The sequence below is a fragment of the Limanda limanda genome, chromosome 2 (genome assembly GCF_963576545.1).
Source record: "Limanda limanda chromosome 2, fLimLim1.1, whole genome shotgun sequence".
Lineage (NCBI taxonomy): Eukaryota > Metazoa > Chordata > Actinopteri > Pleuronectiformes > Pleuronectidae > Limanda > Limanda limanda.
Window position 1 is genome coordinate 16,375,453 of NC_083637.1, and position 22,642 is coordinate 16,398,094.

The 22,642-nt window shown below is 42.2% G+C and overlaps 1 protein-coding gene across 1 annotated transcript in view; it reads left to right on the forward strand.

The window, feature by feature from the left end:
* Window positions 1-3,764: 3,764 nt before the first annotated feature.
* The window catches only part of LOC133026230 (multiple PDZ domain protein-like), a 37,339-nt gene continuing 18,461 nt past the window's right edge, over window positions 3,765-22,642 (forward strand). Inside the window, exons 1-19 of the mRNA XM_061093099.1 lie at window positions 3,765-3,777; window positions 4,592-4,758; window positions 6,474-6,683; window positions 7,001-7,069; window positions 7,247-7,369; window positions 7,706-7,789; window positions 8,767-8,874; window positions 9,023-9,125; window positions 9,283-9,374; window positions 10,292-10,505; window positions 11,491-11,565; window positions 12,144-12,223; window positions 12,616-12,762; window positions 14,127-14,312; window positions 14,461-14,622; window positions 14,989-15,198; window positions 16,282-16,452; window positions 18,594-18,714; window positions 20,736-20,934. Coding sequence (XP_060949082.1) covers window positions 3,765-3,777; window positions 4,592-4,758; window positions 6,474-6,683; window positions 7,001-7,069; window positions 7,247-7,369; window positions 7,706-7,789; window positions 8,767-8,874; window positions 9,023-9,125; window positions 9,283-9,374; window positions 10,292-10,505; window positions 11,491-11,565; window positions 12,144-12,223; window positions 12,616-12,762; window positions 14,127-14,312; window positions 14,461-14,622; window positions 14,989-15,198; window positions 16,282-16,452; window positions 18,594-18,714; window positions 20,736-20,934 — 2,534 coding nt within the window. The remainder of the gene's footprint in view (window positions 3,778-4,591; window positions 4,759-6,473; window positions 6,684-7,000; window positions 7,070-7,246; window positions 7,370-7,705; window positions 7,790-8,766; window positions 8,875-9,022; window positions 9,126-9,282; window positions 9,375-10,291; window positions 10,506-11,490; window positions 11,566-12,143; window positions 12,224-12,615; window positions 12,763-14,126; window positions 14,313-14,460; window positions 14,623-14,988; window positions 15,199-16,281; window positions 16,453-18,593; window positions 18,715-20,735; window positions 20,935-22,642) is intronic.

Below are 22,642 nucleotides of genomic sequence, written 5' to 3' on the forward strand. Positions count from 1 at the left end.
CAGTTTTCCGTTGGCCCCCCCTTTAAGTGCAATAATCGCAGGCTACATTCCCATGGGCATCCGAGAGAAACCGATGCTGCTGTCGGAGCAGGGTCGCGGTGACAGACGCAGGTTGACAAATCGTCAGGAGGTTTTGGACACACACACACACACACACACACACACACACACACAAAACATACACATCTGCATCATGTGTGTGAGGGGATAAAGAGCTAGTCCTTACCGTGTCACCGCGCAACCAGCGGCGTGCAGGCGCATGCATGTGCACATCCAGTGCGGAGCGCGGTCGGGAATAACCGATCTCTCTGCTGGTTCATACAGTCCCCATGCACCACGCAGATCTCACGTAGAAATAAGAAAAAAAAATCTCCAGTCGATAAATAATTTCACTGATTGGCGCCTCGGCTCCGGCTCTCCGTGGCTCATGAATTCTCTCTGCTGCAAAGACACAAGAAAACGACACCTCGCGGAAAAGATGGATGGAAACGAAGCCGGAGGAATGAAACCAGTAGCGGTGCGCTCACAGAGAGCCTCCGTGTCCGCGTCCAAACGCACTGGAACCAGTGGAGCGCTGTGGGAGGACAGAGGGGTATCTCTCTATCCGTCTGCCTGTGTCCCTCCTCCCTCCCTCCTGCCTTCCTTCCCTCCCTTTCTCTCTCCCTCCCTCCCACTCTCTCTCTCTTTATCTTTTTAGTTGTCTTTATGTTCTCACTGACTTCTGCTGAAGTCCACAGGCGCAGAGCGCAGCGGAGCAGAGCACTGTGGTCAACACACACACACACACACACACACACACACACACACACAGAGACACACGCCTACACGCACACACATACACAGTGTGTGTGTGCGTGAGAGAGAGAGAGAGAGAGAGAGAGAGAGAGAGAGAGAGAGAGAGAGAGAGAGAGAGGGGTCAGAAATGACAAACCAATTTGGAGGCGCAGTGGATGCTCGGTGGATCAGAGCGCAGCCCGGCGAGAGGAGCGGTGCGTTGCAGCCAGCCAGCAGGCGGGGGGGGGTGGGGGTTGGGGGGGTGGGGGGGTGGGGGGTGGGGGGCCGAGCCGAGGCTGGGTGGGTGGGTGGGTGCAAGGCTTGGGAGGGGAGGTGGGGGAGATGATTCCTGCCTGGGGGATGCAGGAGAGAGGGAGAGGGAGGGATGAAGTGGGGGTGTCTGGTGGAAAACGCGGCACTGGATTGTGACTCCTCCTGAATCTCTGGACCTAGGGCTCCACCTGCTGCCGTGTGGAAACACACAGGGGCTGCACAACTTTCACACGGGAACGTGATGTGGGTGTGACACATGAGGCCTGGGCTGTGGGGGGGGGGGGGGGGGTTTGGTTGCTAGACATGATTTAATGTGAGATTGCATGATTGCACTTTGGGTGACAACTGCAATATGTGACCTACAGTTGGTGCAGCTCCATTCATTGGCATATTCTCAAATAAACAAGTGATATGAGAGGTGATGTCACAGTCTTAATTTAGGCTGCATCAGTTTGATGTCTTGTTCTCACATGACACCAGATTGGTATGTAGAGAGCCAGACGTTGAACGTGGACCACTCGGGCCTCTAGAGAGCTTTACATCTGGGGGTCGTCTGGTCAAACCTTAACATGGTGATGACAAATCCACAGCAGCAACAAGCTAAAATGCTACTGGAAGAAAAGGCGAATCAAAATGTTATCTACAAAATGCACTCACTTCCAGAAAGAATGTAGTGTAGTTACTATTCAACATGTGTTGTGTTAAGAGAGAAAATTATATATTCTTATCTTAGCATATATGTCAAGATAAGATAAGATGATTCTTTATTAGTTCCACAGCAGGGAAGTCTGCCATGTTGCAGAAGCTAAAGACGACAGTTTAAAATAGGGTAATAGTAATAGTAAACAGAATATACCCTGTGAGCATAATACATATTTACAGTGTAACACAGTTGCACATTGGCCATTGAATTGTACATATGGAAATTAGTATTGCAAAGTTAAATATGTTAATCCTTAAACCTAAAGAGCACAATCCTTAAAGGGTAAAGAAAAGTGTTTTTATTTTGTATTCAAATTTTTTATACTATTTTATTAGTATTGATATTAGTAGAAGTAGTTGTAGTAGTAATAAATATTGCATTGCAGGCCCACAAATAGCTTAATGGTTTTTGTCATCAGTCTTAGAAAGGAAACTTATTATTTTAATACCTAACATTCGATTTAATAACCCATTTTGTCTGAATATTCGATATTTCTATTTGTCCTTTCCTTTTCGAAGGTTCTATAATGATGTTGTCCCAGTGATGTGGTCCATGGGCCACAGATATTGTGTATAGACTAACCAACCACACACAGTTTGGAGTTGACAATATCAGAATAATTTGCAGAGAGCTCCTCTGAAACATATGATCGGGGATTACCTGCAGGCTGGTTCCCTTTCATGAGGGATGAGCCCTGCTCTCTGTGCCTGGAGATCACACCGGGTGGTGACATGCGCACTGTGGCCCGAGCGCGCACAAGCCGCGCGGACACAATGCCGGGGAAATAAAGCACTCGGGCTCTTCTTGCGTCTTGTTTCGATTCATATCGTGGAGTCCCTCGTTCGGCTGCTGTGACTGCTCCCTGGGGGGGGGGGGGGGGGGGGGGAGTGTGTCGCTCCACAGATAAACTCCCGGTGGCTGTGCGTGGAGCTCCGTGGGGACCTGTTGATCGGCCACCACCGAGGAGACGCGATGGAGGTGAGAGAGTGAGCTAATGTCCGTGTGTTCGTCACAGAGATAGATCTCATGTGAACAGCTCGTTCATTGAACAGGTTGATTCTATAGATTCCATGTCAAATTATAGGCTAATGAACCTTATCACTGCAAATCTGTTATTTATTTATTTTCTCCCAGCATGGCTTTACCATCAACAGGTATAAGATAAAGATTTCATTAGGCTGCCGTGAAGGGCATAGAAGTACCGCGACACCCATCGTGCCTATCAATAGCCCCTAATTCGATTTCAGAAGGGACGTTGTCATTTCCAGCCCATCGTCTTGAAAATCAAATCATGTCATTGGGATCATATTTGGAAGGAATACAGGCTCTCTCTCTCTCTCTCCCCCCGCCCTCTAGCCAGAATGATCGGGAGGCCATGTGTCGCTGTTCATTACCATCACTGGCTGATAAAGCCTTTTGGAGAAGATTTAAATCCCCGCTAAAGAGCATTAGTTGACAAGGAAGTCGCTTGCTAACAAGCATGGCACAGGCCTTGGAGGTGAGGATATGTGATATTATACATGCTGCTGAACACAGGTAAAATACATACTTGTTTTTGCACAAGGTCAGGGAGGATCATCAAAAGTGTTTTTAGAAAAAAATAGGGTTCTACAGATTTTTCTGAAATCTGCATCCTCACAGGTGTCGTTGCAATTTCACTTCAGACCTTGGAATTTGAAGGAAATGTTGTCAATGGTTTAAGTACAAGAACAATAATCTTAATTCTACAATCAGAGAAAGTGATTATCTCGCGGTGGTCTCTTAATTTTTCCCCAGAGCTATATATCAGAATTAAAAATGTATCTACAGTAGAGACTCGCCTTGTCCTCTACAAATATCCTCTACATACACCATCATGGAACTGTAAGTATACTGACTGCTTTGTTGAAGGTCTTGCTGAAGCATAAACCGTTTTTTATTCTGTTGCTATCCAGGTGCCAAACGGTGAAGAACTGACTCCTAACTAAATCTCACAGCAACAGCTCATCCCAACAATCTGTCAACAGGCTACACGATGGAAATCATGGGTAAGTGCATTTGGGGCCTTGCAGATGTAGATTTCTGCTTTTTAAGCCAGCCATGTTCCAGTGACCTCGGTTAGACACCTCCGCACCACAGCCACCGTCAGAGGCTTAGAATTAAGGTGTCAGCCAAGGCTGCAGCAGCCAGACGAGAAAGAATACTTACATCTACACAGGTGGCACCGAGCTCGCAGTCTGGTCGGTAGTCCAAACCTTTGGTGGTGAAGAGTTTACAGGGTCTTAACCTTCTGCCACATACAATTACTGCAGTTGTGGCTTGCGCTCATTAGCTGCTGTTCCACCAAATAAACAAGTGCAATGTGACCTGGCAACAAGACTCTATTATTGGTTTCTTCTTATGTCTTTTTTTGTGAAATGGTTGCACGTGCTCCTTTAGTATTATCCTAATGATTCTTGATTAAGATTTTTAAAAGCCTTCCTGCCTATGCTTTAGTCACAAGTCATAAACCCTATTTTGAGTATAGAAGAGAAGCATACAACAGTTTTGAAGACACATTTGAATTGAAGGCACTCTAGCAGCCGTGGTTCAGGGATATTTTTTTCTTAGTTATCACACTGTGCATCAGAGCTGAGAAAGGATGTTATTTTGTATTCTAAACACAAATGTTGTATTTTCTTGGAGAAAATATCTTCATTTTCCCAACAGTATGTGTCCACTATTGACATTTCATAACTTTTTCCCTGAAAGGTTGGAGTCTGTGGTCAGGGTCACCCAGGAGCCACAGCAACATTTGGAAACTGTAACACAAAGCCAAACCTTCGAAATCCTGTTACAAACGGTTTCGCTATTTCTCTGCAGATACGCAGTGTGCCTTGGAGGCTGTGGGGAGACTACAAGCTAAACTGAAGGAGCGGGGGGAGGCTCCCACACAGGAGAAGCTCTCCCTGCTGAAGACCGTCCTGCAGAGCCCCCTGTTCCACCACATACTCAGCTTACAGCAAGCTAAGCGGAAGCCCCTGGCCAAGGTACAGCATGAGTATGAGTGCGTAGGTGTTCGGTGTACGCTGAATGGTTGGGGAAGGAGCCGGAATCGTTCCCAAAATACTGAATGCGGGAGCCAAACGAGATGAGTAATCAGCTTACCTAAGCTTACCACTAAAGCCCTGAGAAAGAGCAAGAGAGGGAGAGAGGGAGTGTGAAGGAGAGAGGGGAAGGAAGAAGTGGCGATGTATCGTGTTGAGGAGTTTGCAGAAGTCGTCTGTACTATTGTCATGAGTGTTAAGCTGAAGTGTGTGTGTGTGTGTGTTTGTGTGTGTGTGTGGTATAGATATAACTGATGTTGTGGGGACCTACATCTGTTATCAACCTCAGAGGGACTTGTCTCTTAACATAAATCCTTACATTTTAAGGTGAAGAAGTGTTAAGGTTAGGTTAAGGTTCAGGTTCAGATTCAGATTCAGGTTTAGGTTCAGGTTCAGGTTTAGGGTGAGGGTGAGGAAATCACTGTGTAGGTCAATGTAATGTCCTCTGAAGGCACAAAGACTAGATTGTTTGTGTGTGTATATGTGTTTGTGTGTGGTCCAGGTATTACTTACAATTATGTTTTGTGGACCTTAATCTGTTTGCACAGTCGCATTATGGGGTCCCCATAGTGTAAATCATTAAATGTTAAGGTGAATACACGTTCTAAGGCTAGTTAAGGTTTGGTTTAGTTTAGTTTAAGTTTAGTTTTAGGTCAAGGTTTAGCTTTTTGCTTGATGGTTTGGGTTAGGGTTTGGCATGTATAGTAACACACAGTGTGCGCGTGTGTGTCTGTGTGTGTGTATTGTATTGTTGACAGTATCAAGGCCCACATATCTGTCAGTGGTGAACATTGCGGCTTGGTAATTGCTTGTTGTGGTGTGCCATTACAGGCTAACCCTATAAAGTCCCAAAGTCTACACGCACAGGCGTTACCACATTGTCAGTGAGGCGTTTGCCAGAGCTTTTTATCATCTCCACTTTTCAGGAAACAAATGTCAAAGGGTTTCTTTTATTTTTATCCGGAAAGACACTGACACCTGTTCTATCAGTTCAAGTTCCTGTATATTGTATAAAAAAATACTTGAATATAAGTGCAAATTCTTGCGGTGTGAAGTCGCCCTATTGGTGTTTTGATAGTGTTTTATCTTTTGTTCAACTACTGCTCCTCCAACAGGTTTCAGAGTTGTTAGAGCGGAACGGCACATAAATCAAAACAGCATCTCCTGAAATTAGTTTTTCGACTTTGAAACAGAAAATCTCAAAGACAAAAGGGTTGTATTTTGTGTTTGTTTGGTATTGAAGAGAAACCTTTATCTAAGATCCTTGGGTTTCTGCTCTCTTATCTTTTCCCTCTGCTCCATTTCAAACATATTCCCCTATATCTTTTTTTCTGTCCTCTCTCCCTACTCTCTCTCCCACCTCTTTCCTCATCGACTCACAATTCTCTCTGCTTTCCTCGACTTCTTTATCCTTTCCATTTGCCCACAATCACTCTCTCACCGTCGTCCCATTTCTCTCTGCCTCGATATCTCCTCTCTTCAATTAATGTTTTCACCTTTCTATCAACCCCTGTTCCACCATCTCTTTATCGTCCTCATCCATTTTCCCTAACAATCTTTCTCCCTTTCCTTGCATCCTCCAATCCTACTCCATTTCATCTGTTTCCTCTCAATCCCATTCTCACAACTCGCCATGTGTCGTTATCTGCTCCTAGCAGGGGAAGGGCATTTCAAAGTCTGTATCCATGAACTGTGGACCATGCCCGGGTGTACCAGTGGGGTTGAAGACTCTGTGTCACAGTGACTCTTACACATGGGCCATGGAGAACAGATCCGTCCACAGGGAGGGCAGCATGTCTTCCCTGGGCTCGCAGGATATGTCCTTCACGGACCTCTATCCCAACAACTGCACTCACACCGAATCGCAGGTATGTAAAATATCCATCATAAATGAAAGGTCATTTGAGAGGACGTTGAGTAATGGGGGGGGGGGGGATTTTATATTTAAAGCACTCACTTCATGAAACGGGCAAATCATTTTCTTTTTCTTTCAATTGTAAAATGTAACAGGTCACCATGGGAAATGTCACACATCACATTTGAGAATATCACATTCCATTATAAAACACTAGCAAAGCAGGATTTCACATCATCTGGGGATTTCGGTTGAGCGTTATCCGCTGCTCCGATAACCCAGTGTCATTTACGGTTTGCTTTTATTTGATATGTGACATTTATTTTTTAGTACTGCACGCCCCCTCGGATCTCCCGCACCATGTCGATGGGCAGAAACCTGGCTGCTATCGCTCACGAGGTACAGTAATCTTACAAGTGAGGTGTAACTGTAGAGATAAATGTGTGTCTGTGGATGTAGATAAGCAAGTGTACCAAGCACATGCAGCACTAGCCTGTTAGTGCTGGTTCACCTTTTTTTTTACTGGATTAATTGGAATAGATTTTCCTCTCTCTCTCTTTCTTTTCGCCGGATTAGAGGCGTCATGTGGAGATGATTGAGCTGACCAATGACGGGAAGGGCCTTGGCTTTGGCATCATAGGAGGGCGGAGCACAGGAGTCATGGTCAAGACCATCCTTCCTGGAGGAGCTGCCGGCCGGGTAAAACCACTTGTCAGTCACAGTTTATGAAAGTCACATAGACAAAGCTTAAATAAAGTGCCAGTCTAACATTTTGGCTTTAAGAGAAAGGAGCTAAAACCAAGTGTTCCATATCAAGATCCTGTGGCTGTGGAGAGTCATAAGAGTAGAATCAATCTCATCATCAAATCAAGTTTTCCAAGTTGTCACACTATTCCTTTCTTTAATGAATGAAATCTTACAACAAACACCTTATTGAAGTGTTTTATTTGGTGAAATGTGTTGACTAGAATGTGTTTGAATATTTTAACAAAGACCAGTTTCTGAATATTTTTTGTTGGAATGGGGCCCCTGCAGGATAAACGCCTGCGTAGTGGAGATCAGATCCTGCGCATCGGAGACACAGACCTGGCGGGCATGAACAGTGAGCAGGTGGCACAGGTGAGGCATGGTTTGTTGAAACTTCACAAAAGTTGATGATGAATTTGACTGCTACATAAGTCATTTTTTTGTAATCATAATACATTATTCCGTAGGTGTTTGAATAACAACAAACTGTAACTTAGCAGTAGCCGGTTCACTGTTTTTAATTTTTTATGAAAAGCTCAGGTAGAAAGATGAACCAGTGATACATTTGCCACAATTGCCAGCTTGGCTTGAACTTCCTTTTCTTTTGTAAAACTGAAAAAAACAACATTCTTCAAAGCCTCTTTAACTGCAGTTTTTACCAACCATGAAGGATCTGTAGGTGTTTTCTATCCTCTGGACTCTGGAGGCAGCATTTAGCTCATTGCTACTTGAATCAGAATCAGGTTTATTGGCCAAGTAAGTTTGCACAAACAGGGAATTTGACTCGGTAAAGTGGCTCTCAGTGTGCTTACACAGAATACACATCACAAAAAAAAACAGGACAATACGAACAGTCACAAAACAATACAAAATACAAACAGTGCGACAGTCTAAGAAAAGAAGTGCAGGTATAACACGGTATGTGTATTTCAGTTATACAGTGAAGTGAAATAAGATAACCATAATTAAATATAAGTATAATATATATTATATATAATATAATATAATTTCGGAAGAAACTGTACAGTGGTTATTATAAAGATCCAGGGTTATTGCACAGTGCCAGTGGGTTGGCTATTCAGAAGTGAGATGGCGAGAGGGAAGAAACTGTTTTTGTGCCTGGAGGTTTTGGTCAACAGAGATCTGTGGAAATCTGACGGAAATTAAACAGCACACTAGAAAATGTTAGAAAGCGTCAGTAAGTGTTTTCAAATATTTCTGTGGTTAAGAAGAAACAAATATTCAATGATGAAAACTGATTGGCTGGTTATAAAAAAAGTATGTTCTGGTCCTTTATTTTTTCTGTCATCCTCTCTTTTTATTCTCTCACAAATCACCACCTGGCCCAGGTGCTGCGGAATGCTGGTACCAAGGTGAAGCTGCTCATTGCCAGGGATATCACCAAGGACAACCACCTATCCTCACCTGCCCTCAGCCAGGACAGCTTGGATTGCACGGTGTGTAGAGCAATATAGTGCAAAAATGAATGTAATCATAATCCTTTTTATTAAATATTTGTTGATTCACTGGCATTAAATGTGTGATAAAGTATGCTCTAAACCCAAAGCATGAGCATAAAATGTGTGGCTCTGTGTCCTTTTCCAGCTCAATGACTTGAATGATGAGTACGAGTTCAGTGTGCAGTTCACTAAAAACAGCCGGGGCCTGGGATTCACCATCTCTAGCTACATAGGTGACCTCAATTCAGGTAATAACATCTCCCAAGTCACCAGAAACAAACTGGATCAATAATAAAACTGTTATGACTCTCTGACTTATGCAAAATATTATTGATGATCTGTGAGTTTTTAAGGAACGACAAAATCAATACTAAATTTCTTTTTTATGCATCTCTACCTCCTCAGTGTACAGTGCCGGTGTGATGGTGAAGAGCATAGTGAAAGGCAGCGCTATTGATCAAGATGGACGCATCCACATTGGAGATATTATACTATCTGTGAGTTCCACCAAATTCGCAATAGATACCTTTTTCATTTAGCTCCCTGTAGACTCTGAATACCCTCTTGTCCCAAATATATTCTCTGCTGAATGTTAACGATTTCAGACTCTCAATATCTGCACTGTTTGCAACTTTGAGTAGCTCCACACTCACCAATTAGGTTCTTTTTTAGCTGATAAAGTAGAATTCAAGGTTTTCTTTTTTACTTTTGCCCCATCCATCTCTTCATCAACTCTTGTTTGAAATTTACTTTCCATCTTGCTCTATCTCTATATTTTTGATGACTATTGATCTTTTCTGAGTTCCAATTTAATTTACCTGCACTTGTTGTACATTCATACCATCCACTCCATCCACAAACACTTCTGTCTGCATCATAACTTCGCCTTTCCGTTCATCCCTAAGACTCATATATATTTCCTTTAAAAGTCATCCGTCTGTTTCAAATGACGTAGCTGTCACTGCCCACACACTCCCATACACTTTTTACGTTGGCATGTTAGCATGCATCCACCAGAGGGTTAGACCACAACAAACATGCAAGGCAGTGGAGAAGGTTGAAGTGATAATGTACCAAGAGATTATGAAAGAGACCGATGTTGAAGGGCATGTTAACATCGTGTTGATACCTCAAACTTGCAAAGTCTCTCCTCACGAGTTTGGCTATTTTGCCTCCTGTGTTTGTCTCGCTTGAACTATTGGCTGTATTGCCCTACCATGATTCCCAGCGGTGCTACTCCGATTGGTCGGTTTTGTCCCCCTTCGTAAATTAAGATGACTACAATTACAGATTAAATGAACAACGATTACATACGAAAGGCTCCGTCCATTTCCATATACGTAGCCTATCTAACATTGAGCATAAATGAGCCTTTACTCTTTTCATTGACTTCTTTCCCTGTCCCTGCCCACAGGTAGATGGCGTGAGCATGCATGGCTGCAGTGAGCAGAGGGCAATGGAGGTGCTGAGGAGGACGGGGCCCCTGGTCCGACTGAGGCTGCTCAGGAAATCCGTACGTCTGAGTCACATCCTGCCACCGGTTCCTCCCCTGCAGCCGCTCCGGCACTCCCACAGCTTCCACGAGGGGAATCCCTACAGAGTGGGCCTCAACAGGATTCAAGAGACAGGTGCTTTGAGCTGGGAGGGTGTATTGGGTTTGGGCTAAGTGAGCAAATTTTGATTTGCCAATGTGCAGTGATTTAAACCTGTGTTAATTAGGGATGGGGGAAAAAATCGATTCAGATACAAATCGCTATTCTTGTGAATGACGATTTTAAATCGATATGCTGCCTCCCAAATCGATTAAAAAAAAAAAAAAAAAAAATTGGTTTATACCGGGGGGGATATATTGGGGGAGCAACATCACCCCAGAGCATGTTGACCAGCCCTTGTTTTTGCACAAGAATCTAAACATACCCAAGCACTAGCTTTGCATCGGCTACATGCAAACAACAATAGCCTACTTTTTGTTTATTTGAACGTTTATATTTTAAGTAAACTTTTATTCATTCTATTTAATTTATCTTTTATTTATTGTTTAAAAGTAGCCTAAGTGGCATAAATTTCTTAATCTGTCAGTTTGTGTGCAGTTGACAGGGGCTATACAATAATAGGGCACATTTTTATTTATTTTCTCTATTGGCTGCCCGGCAGTCATTAAGTTTATGTTAATATTTGAAATAAAACTGCTAAAGCTCTAAGTGAATTTGACTGTGTTGTATTTGAAGAAATGATTCAACATTTTCCCATGGTCCAGTATTTAAAAAAAAAAAATAACCAAAAGAAATCCCAGGAAATCGTGATATCGAATCGCAATACTTACAGAATCGCAATACCCACAGAAATCGCAATACATATCGTATCGCCACCTAAGTATCGTGATAGTATCGTATCGGGAGGTCCCTGCCGATTCCCGTCCCTAGTGTTAATAATCAGACAGGATATCTTGTTAGATAATGAGAAAAATTGCCATATCTGTTCAAACAATGAGCTTTGTGAATGATGAACTTCATCTTCTCTTACATGTTTGCTTGGAAACTGTACACATTATCATTTTTTTTCAAACTCAAATATGATTGAATTTCTGCTGAACTGTGTTTCTCCGTCCCCCAGGAATCTGCTCCCTGCGTGAGATCTCCCGGCGAGCAGCATACGCCAACAGACGACCCCGACATGATTTCAGAAACGGTAAGCTTCCCTTCCCATGCTGCACTGCAGTCTGGAACTGGATCATGGGGCTTAGTCTGATATGCTAATTGGGCTCAGGGAACAGCGATGTGGCAGTGAGGCATGCTCGCTGATGGGAGTCTATTTATAGTGTTGTGCAGTTCTGTGTTTATCCAACTCATTCAACTCATTCCAGATGATTTGTCTCTCGGCCCGCCTGCATACGTGGCTTTATTTAGACAAGGATTTTTTGGCTTGATTAGAGAGTACAGTCAAATAAGCGCTGATTGCTGTGAGGCTTTAATAGCTGAACAAGAAAATATTAGTTTGCCAAACAAAAAAAAACACAAGATGCTGGATTTGAATTTGCATGCTTGTGTCCACATATTTGTGTGTTGAAATCTCGATTTTCCACCTTGAGAACTACATCATCTTCTCTTTATAAAACAGCTATGCTGATGCTTTCACATAGTTTCCTATTTTTGCATTGATTAGATCTCGAGCCAGGAACAATGTGATTAGGGAAGTGTGTTGTCACTCTTTCTTTACCTGTGTGTGTGTGAAATGAGGGTGATGGGTTTTTTGTGCACAATTTACAGGCGGGAAACTGATGCCAGCTGAAGAGGAGTACCTGAGGAAGAGGTGGCAGCATGCGGTTGGACCCCGATATGAAGTTATTGTACGTCCCTCTGTAAAGTAGATAAGAATTTAAGTGTAGCTTCATCCCTTTTTGGCTGAAGCAACTCTGGAAATTCAAAAAATTACCTTAGAACACAGTGCTGGGAGGCGGAGCTAAGAGTCGCCTATAGAAAGGGTTGACACTACGTAAGGATTGGCCATGCAAGTTCCAATTGTGTCTTGTTATTATTAGTATTGTATGTATGTTGATATAGTATTTTTAGATTGTACAACATTTTACCTGCATTATTAGAAGTACATAATAACATAATCATAATAATATATACACAATTACTCATCTACAGACAAAAACACTACTTACTTTCTACAGTATGAAGTATCTGCTTTTCTTCCCTTGTTTTCCACCGCTCATTTGTCCCTGTGCTCTCTTAGGTGTGTCAGCTGGAGCGTTTCAGCGAGACAAGTGGTCTGGGCATCAGTCTGGAGGCTCGGGCAGGACATCATTACCTGTGCTCCGTCTTACCTGAGGGGCCCATTGGCCAAAGCGATAAGATCTTCACTGGAGACCAGATATTGGAGGTAACCAACTGAAGCTGATCCTCTCAGCCCAGTGTTCTGCTACTCATCCTTTTAGTCAGTCGACAAAGATATGATCCGTGAGGGAAGGATGACTTCGGCACATCTTGAGGAATATAAGTGGATGGATCATAAAAATGTTCCGTCATGGATCATCATCAGTTCACACAACCATAGTTTCTCTCGTGTTTCCAGCTTTCAAGCATTTGAGTAGTCAGTAGTGTGCCAACAGTCCACTTATGAAACCACATTTAAATTCACTAGATCTGGAATTCTATTTTCATCTGCACTCATAAATAGCAGGCTCCTGAATGTGCTAATTTAAAAAATATATTTATACTTTTTGAGAAATCAACAAAAATAATGAAAACGCTGTTTAAGAAAGTGAAAAATAAATTCATGGTTCCCTCCCCTGATCCAGATTTGCACCAAAATTGTATAGGTTCTTCCTTGGGTTAGGCCTTACCCGCCTCAAAGTGTAATATATATATATTTTTGGGTGTTATCCGGCTAACACACAAACAAATGCAAACGAAAACTGTAATAATAATAGCCATATGGTAATAATAACCTGGTCTTTAAAGCACAGTTACAGAACAGTTACACTACTTGGTAGCATCATGCATTTCCAATACCTACATATACACAAGACATTCTAGCTTGAACCATACGGTAAAGTATGGTTTTCTCAGAATGTCAAGGAAACTATGAAACTTTTTTCCCTTAAGGCAGTGAAATCAGTTTTAAGGAGGTGGGTGTGAGTGTGTGTGCCTCTGTGCAGCTGTGCCTGTACTGTAGGGGGAGAACTTGCCCTCCTTCCCTTCCACTGGTGCAAGTTCAGACACCCACACATATCACTCATCATGATGAGCAGTCATTGTACCGGAGCTCGTCTTGGAGACGTTATCCACGGCTAACTGCCTTGTCTTTCAAATCAAAGTACATAACACAGAAATTGAGACTCTACAATATGGTATAGAGAAACGCAACCAACCATTCACTTTTTGTGTATGTATTAAATATATTGTACACAGTAGTACATGTACATATAATGGAGAATCAAATATTTTGTATAATCACTATATTCTTATATTCTCTTCCTCTTTTAAATTGCTTTAAAAAAAATTGATATATGTGGTTTTACTTGTGGTCTGAACTCACTTTAATTTTTAAGTCACCTTACAACATAATTATACTTCTCTTTGTTATACTTGTTTTATTTATTTATTTTGTATCATTCTTTAATATTACAATTATTCTTTCTGTCTTCTATTTCACATTTTGAATAATATTAATTTTACATTCATTATTTATAATAGACAGTTTTATATTTATACATATTAATACACAATTTATCCTCCTGCCAGGTGAATGGGATCCCTCTCATTGGAGAGACACATAAGGAGGTGGTCAATCTTCTGAAGGAGCTGCCGATCCATGTATGTCTGGTGTGCTCCCGAGTCGCCCCCCCTTCAATTCCAGACAGTGATGAGGAAGATGATGATGAAGTCCGCCTCACCCTGAAAGAGCTGCTGGCTGAGTTCAATGACAAGGTAAAGGCAGTGGGGCTTATTATACGTGTTCAAATCCTTTTCCTTAAGTCCATATAAACTACATCTACTCTGCATTTAAAAGTACAATTCAAAATGCAACTGAAATGATATTCTTCTCTGTGTCCTCTCTCCCCCCCTCTTGTTCCAGTTGGACCAGGGTTGTGTCATCCCCTGTCCTACGGCTGAGGACATCACCAAGCGTGGCGTACCACCCATGTCACCTCCCTTGGCCATGTGGGAGAGAGAGGCTCAGGTGGTCGAGCTGGAGAAAGGCGAGTCGGGCCTGGGCTTCAGTATCCTGGACTACCAGGTCAGAGACGTGCCCCCGAGTCTTTCTACAAATAGAACAGACAGCAATAGGCTACAGTCGAAGAATATCGGTGTCAGGTTGGATCGGGAGAACACCAAGAGAATAGAGAAGCAGACACTCTTGTATTCTACAGGGAGAATTGTTGTATTCTGTGCATTTATGTTCCAAGACTTTCAAGCCATGTTAAGACATAGCAGCTTTATTAAATCTGACTGCTCCTCTATGAGACCAACTAGTCAATTTTTTCTTTTCCTATAATAAAAAAATTCTCTTTCATCCTGTTGTTTAATCTCTCGTTTTAATTTATGCAACAAATGTTTCTCAATATCTTCAGTAACCCGACTATACTCTTTTTTTTCACTCCAGGATCCGGAAGATGTCACTAAAACAGTGCTGGTCATCCGCTCCATGGTGCCTGGGGGTGTAGCAGATCAAGATGGTCGCCTGCTGCCCGGCGACCGCCTCATGTTTGTCAATGATACTGACCTGGAGGGTTCCAGCCTGGATTATGCTGTGTATGTCCTTAAATCCACTGGTTATGGCCCTGTCCGCATCGGTGTTGCCAAACCCCTGCCGGTATGTGCAGATAATTAAATTTAAGTGTTTGATTTGATATCTGTCAGCAGAGGGTAATGATGGGAGCGGTGGGGAATACATCCAATAAAGTTCATAGTCTCAGCTCGGAGTCAACAGCACCTTAACTGCTGGGCGTCCTGGGCAGCCCACGATTTCATTTCATTAGATGTTTATTTCAGTATTTGTGTGAGACACATTACTTATAGTTTCATATTTGAGACATAGCACTTTTAACTTAAAGGAAAGAAACTTCACAACAAAGGAGAGCGATGATCCTTTATTAGAGTATATGTGTATTATCTTGAACTTTTTAGAGATTTGGCTATTGCAGATAGTTGAAATGCCTTGAAAATGTAGGTATTTCATCTCAATGTGCTTTTATGAAGATATCAAATATAAAAATTGCAGGGGCAGTAAGGGTAGCTGTGGCTTAGGGGTTAGAGCGGTATGTCCACTAACAAGAAGGTTGCATGTTTGATCCCAGTTTCCCTGATTCCATGACCCAAAGTGTCCTCGGGCAAAATACTGAATTCCAGACGGCCGTGCCAACAGTGTATGAGTGATGTTTGAGAGAGAAAGTGCTGCAGATGCAATGTATGAACGTGTGTGTGAATGGGTGAATGGCAAAACTGTACAGTACTTTACCTCATCACATTACAACATGTTTTCCACCCATAAATTCAAGTGTCTTTTTTACTTCATTCAATTTTCATCAAACTATTAATTTATCATCTAAAAAAAGCCGCAGCTATGCAGTACAAGTACACAAGTGTAGACTATCTTGCGAGTACTGTATTTCTTCCCCTTTTTGTTTTGAGCTGTGGCTTGGTAACAAGGAGCAGAGAATCCAGTTACAAGCCATTTGAATTTTTAATGCGTCTGAGAGATGAACACAATGCTCGACAACACTACAGATGGAGAGAAGGGGAGAGGAGAAGAGGGTGTCTAATTCACAGTCCCCTCCTTTAGCCTGTTTGCCTCTGTGTGAATTCGCTTACTTTTAAAGCACAGACACTTTTCTCTTTATTTGTTTCTTACAACTCAGTACTTTTTTGCAACTTTGACATTTTTTCGTATTTTCAGCTGGAACTGTGTGGCGGCTTGACGCCAATCTCAGAGAGGAGCTTGCGGGCCTCCTGCGATGACACTGAGAATCACACTCAGCTCGGCCTGCTAGCTAGAGCGGCCGAGGCTTTCGCCAACACTTTCCACCCTGAGGACAACAGCTTCGGCCAACAGGGTTACAAAAGAACGGTGAGTCGGAGATAAGCATCAGTCAGTGGAAAGAATGATGTTACTGGATAGTTTGTGGATGGCAAAAACATTGCGAGGTGCCATTCACATTCTTGGGGTACCACAGGAGAGCAAAGGGCAAAGTACATCAACATGAGAATTGAGAATTGTTACATTATATGCTGCAGTATTGTCTAAACTTCACAAATCATTTAAACTTAATCTCTTGGTACATTATCACCACAACCCCCTCCACTGTCTTTCATGTTTTGCATGAACTGCATGTAGATCATATATATGCAAAAATGAATTGTAGTAATTGTCAGCGTTTCCAGAACTAGTGCACTGTCCATTCTAAACAGTTACATTATTACATTGATTAGTCGTAGCCGCCGATCACCTGTTTAATCAAAGTTTATTTATCTTGAAAATACTGAATGTCCCAAACCCCAAATTCCACACTGTGCATCCTTGGACCCTTGACAATACTCAAACCAAATGTGCAGCTGATAAGAAGAACAATTCTAGAGATATGAGCTCCACATTCAGACAGACAGACCAAGATTTCTGGCTTTATTAGGTAGATGCGTAATTTAGTCCATAAACTTAATAAAAGAGAAATACAGTGTGAAATACAGTGTTGAATAATCATGTATCATCTAAGAGGATCCATGGTGATGAGCGTACGCCCAAGGTTTTAGTCTCAGCAGGGAACATCTCTGCAGTGACAGTTACAGTAACACTCCAACAGTCTGAATCTCTCATGCCATCACACAGGAAGCGTTGCTCATTGCCAAACCTGAGATTCTGCTGGTAGAAGTTGTAGCTGCTCTGAAGGAGATTACCATGACAGTGTTTGTTCTCTCTGGGCACGTTCTATAATGGGGAGCTTAGAGGCGGCTGTATCAATATCACTGGGTCAGGTATAAAGAAAGTGCTCAGTGTCAAAGACTTGTTCCTCCATTGTGGCCTCAACTCGGAGCTATTGAGGAAGTCTTTTGTATTCGCTTTTGCTTAATTACCAACAATTGCCTCTCAAAGAAAAGTGCTTACCGCTTGCAAGAAATTGGCACCTGGGCTATCGCAAGGACATTCATTTCTGCCACACTGTTTCCTACACACACACACACACACACACACACACACAAAGAGACTCAGCTAGTGTCAGCGCTCACATCAAAGACAGACTTGTTGCAAAGGTAGCTCTAGAGTTTCAGTGCGGCTTGTACTTTCTGTGATGGTTCAAAGAAGAACCCTTCGTCTTTGTGAAGTTCCCGGGGGGAAGGACCAAGGGAGTCTTAACTTTTTGCTTGTTTCAAATCTCAGAATTATTCATAGGACTTAAGAGATGTTTGAAATTGTTTTGTCAATAATAGTGAAAGAATAGTGATAGAAATGATAGTAACACTTCAGCGCTCCATGGCATTTGCAAATCTGCAGTTGTCCACCACTATTGCTATGTCTTTCCATCCATCCATTCATCCATTATCTATACCGCTTGTCCTTTGAGTTTGGCATGATGGGCTTGAGTCAATCCCGACTGACACTGCTTGAGTAGCGGGGTACACCTTGGACGCCAGTGGATCAGTTCCCATTTGTTGTTAGCTTGACAACTTCAGGATGGATTGCCATGAGACTTGCAACAGGTTTTCTAGGCTCTCTTTAGAAAAAACTGTAATGGCTTTTCCTTTCGCACTTTGAGTACATAAAAGTACTTATTGTTTTGTCAAATATCAGCATCTAGGATAGTTGATCAATTGCCACTAAATTGACTAAAGATCAGTGAGTCATGAATAGCAATTTTCCTGAAACACATTTTCAATGGTTATTTTACAAGATGTCTCATTAACATTTGCCCTGCAGCGATCCCCATGTTAATTAGCTTTTTGCATTCGTGAAGCATTCAGCCATTTCCGACTGCCATTTCGTTTATAGGGGTGCCCTGAATGCACTATGCTAGCAAGGTAGTTTGAAGGGCTAGGTAGCAACTGGCCTTACATCACATAGAGAAACGGTACAACACTACCCCTCTACGGCCACGCACAAAAAGAAGGGTTAGGGCCAAGTGGTGGGACTAAGGGGTGAATTAGGACAAGGCCCTACTCACGTATGATGTATTTGTTATCTCACCTTCCTGCCCTTTGTTTGTCTCTCTCTCGCAGGAAAACCAGCCACGTTATCGCTTCGGCATCATGGACAACGACAGGCAGCAAGCCCCTCCTCCGCTTCCCCACACCAGCTTTGAGAAGTCAATCACTGTTGTCCGGGGCAACCGTAGCCTTGGTATGTTCTCCGTCTTTCTCATGGTGATGATGTCTTGGTGTGTGTACGTCGCCGGCACGGCGATAATGACACTAATAGGCGGTGATGACGGCTGCCCTGAAGAGGAGTGGTGAAGTGGTGTGCTCCTCGTACCTGAGAGCGGATGTGGAAACTGTGTGTGTATGTGTGTGAGTGTTTGAGAGACTAGTAAGGGGGTGCATGAAAGGCCAACACTTTGAGAAATAAGAAGTAATATTGAAACCAATGACTATTTATTACTTTAATACTTTGAAATTATTTGAATATAGTTATTTTTCTACCAAAGTGTTGAGAGTAAATTGTCTTAAGTGCTCCAAGTCGAATGTTTGGCTGTTCAAACATGAAGTTGGGCAAACAACAGGGTGTACAGCGCTCCTGCACTTTCATCTAAGGGCACTATGCAAAACATAAGGAAATAAACTTGTTTATATTCTGGATATGTACTCTAGTAAGACACTGCATGTGTGTGTGTGCGCAAATGTGTGTTTGTGTGTGAGAAAGTTTGAAATTATGTAAATTGTCATAGGTAGAGGAATTCAAGGTCATAACCACCAGTCTGTGTGTCACTGCATTCTTTGGTTTTAGTGTGTTTGAAATATTGCAGGTTTTATTGCTGAGATATTAAAGTAGCATAGTTGTTTTCTGGAAATCAAAATGTGGATCAGGGTTTTACAGATTTCTGTGTGATTTAGGTTTTTGCAAAGTTAAACATATTGAAAGCTTCACCATGGGCAAAGTTAACGTGTAAGGCTTGAAAATGGGGGGTTTGTGGCACAATATTTATCGGTACTACTTAAATTTCTTCCAATGATTAGGTGCAAAGTTAAATTTTATTCAGTGCGAATTTATGACTCAATGCCCAATGTTGGAGATGAGACATGTATGTACAGTAAAAAGCTGTTAACACTACAATGCCTGAACAGCTTTTAGTGTATGAAAGGAAAAGGGTTGGTTTTCTTGCCTTGATCGTCTAAACCCATGAATTTAAGCAGATTAATTAAACATCTTTGCTTATTTCTGTATGCTGTGAACCTAATGCACTTACTACAAGGTCACGGTACCCTTAAGACATTTTGTTATGGTTAGAACAAATAGATTCTCCTCTCATGTGGTTACTTTCCATAAATCATCGATGAACTTGGATTTGTGATAGATGTGTTTTGTTGCTGTGTTTTAGCCTTTCAACACTTTCTTTGAGACTCTTCCAACATCATTTCTTTAAACATCCTATCATGTCATGGAAATGTGTGTCTTCTGTTTGTTTTGTCCAGCGTCAGTAGCTGTGTCTCCAGTTGACTGTATTCCAGGCACTATGATTGTATTGTAATTTGAATGTAACACTAAAAGCAATAAACTATTTATTTGATCAAAAAAGAATAAGCCCAAAGTCATTTCTTTGATCAACTTCAAATTATGTACGACCATAGTGTTGTGGATGTGCCTAGTCCTTAGATTTCCATGTAGAACACAGGCGCCATAGACCAGACGGCCTAATTTGTTCTAGCCTTTCTCCTCTGCTGTGTGTGTGTGTGTGTGTGTGTGTGTGTGTGTGTGTGTGTGTGTGCATGAGGTGTGCGCGTGTGTGTGTCTGTGACGCCTGATTTACCTGCTTCTGCCTGTTTGCATTAATGAAGTGCTTGTGTAATCCGCCCAGCATCCAATTTGATAATGCCAAAGTTAGGTGTTTGTACGACTGGCATGTGTTTCCCCTCTCGTCACCTGTGGCCTGTGCCCCCTGTGGGTGTGAGTGTGTACGTGCACCTTATTGCGAGCGCGACTGTGAAGGATGTTGCTGTGTAAATGTCAAGCATGTGTAGCCATGTTTGTGTGCTAATCTGCCTAGTGTCTGTCTTGATTATGCTGATTATGCCACTGTCAGATGTTTGTTTCAGCCACTCTCTGTCTGTCTGGCATGTATTCAAAGCAGCCTTAGCCAACCTTCCACTCACCTGTGTGTCTGTGTGTGTGTGTGTTTTTTTGTGTACATGTGTGCGTGTTGGCAGGGATGTCGGTGAGCGCTATCAACGACGGCTCAGGCATGCTGGTGCGCAGTGTGGTCCAGGGGGGCTCTGTTAGCCAGGATGGCAGGCTGGGGGTGGGGGACGCCATCTTGGCCCTCAACGGAGAACCGACCTCCAACCTGACAAACGCCCAGGCCAGGGCCACGCTCCGCAGACACTCTGTCATAGGGCCAGAAATGAGGTGAGGGGCCAGTCACTGTCCAACTGCATTACAAACTGAGCATGGTGCTTATTGTTACATGATGGTGTATGCAGATCACACAAATTCTATGACATATTTTCTTACTCTAAATGACTCACCTGTTCTCAGTAATCTTCAGTCAGAATGTAAAAGCACTGAGTGAGTGGATGTGCATCACAGTTTGCCTCATCCTCTTTATAATGGCTCCAGTGCTTTTTGAACCTTCACATCTTTAAATTGTTGTGGAGAAATGACTGTATCGCTGACGCACAACACGACATCATCAACCACAGTCACAGCAAGACATGTTTTAGCAATCCTGACAAGACAGAGGAGAGTTTCTTTTGTTCTTGGCAACAAAAAAAAACTGTGGTAAGTTTTTGTTGCGGTGACGTTACTAATTGTGATTTACTGTATCTACTGGGACATGTCAGAATGTCCTCTGTGAAAAAGGCTTAAAGACCCTGCACACCCACATTAGCATTTTCACCAATTATTCTTGCTAGTGTGACCTCTGCAGAGGTCAATATATATATATTATAATATATTATAATATATGTATAATTTATAAGTAATTAATGTGTATAGCTAAATGTTGTTGATGTGAAGGATAGCCTTATTTAAGTCAAGGTGTAGGTACATTTATTCATATTTGTTTAATTGACTGCCTCTATAGGAGCAGAACTAACAAAAAGATATTCCAATACAAAATGACATCATTACACACAGAGAACCTGCAAATTTAAAATCTGCTCTATTTTTAATGTTTCCCTATATTTCATATTTTCCTTCCCATATTTCTGCCTTTTCAAGTTTCTTCTTTGGAGAAGAAAGTGTTGATGCAGAAAACAATCAATAAATAATTGGAGGAAGTTAACTGCTATCAAAGCAATTAGAAGAAGAGATTGGCCGTGAGACTTCCTATTCTCAACCTTCTCCACATCCACTACTAATATTACAGTAATAGGTTCCTTAATCCTCCACACTTCCAGCTGTGCCCAGCGGCTTGTGATTCAACTTGTTGTTACACAGTGTTAGGCCTTTAAACTGCGGTCAATATGTCTCACAATTGTGTAAAGGAGAATGATTTTTTATATTGTGTTGCTAAAATCGAAACACGTAGCCTATTCAGTTAGTATCCTGGCTGTTGTATAAACTCTGGGACCTAAAAATGGGCTCAGTGGGCCCAGCATCAAAGATAGGTGTGTTTATGTGTGTGCGTGTTGTTGTTGGGTGTGTGTGTGTGTGTGTGTATGTGTGTGTGTGTGTGTGTGTGTGTGTGTGTGTGTGTGTGTGTGTGTGTGTGTGTGTGTGTGTGTGTGTAAGAGACAGTGTGTTATTTAGCCAGTTATTCATCTTACCTCCATGTGCACCTCTTATTTTGTCACAGTTTAAACACATGGTTTAACGAAAAAAGCCAGAGTCAGTATTTAAGAACAAATGTAGAATTCTTTGGGAATAATAATCAACAGTCAACCACTGAAAGACGAAAGTAACTGAATACCACTCACATTTTCTAGATCTATCCGTGCAGTTCATGACAGTTGTTGTGACTGGAAGGAGTGAGTATATGTCATACATCATAAATGTCTGTGACTCCAGTGAGTATAATATCAGTATGTGTTGTCCGCAGTCACAAGCATGACTTTCACTGTCACTCCATCGTCACCTAGAAATGATCTTGACTCAACTTGGAACTCCATTAGCA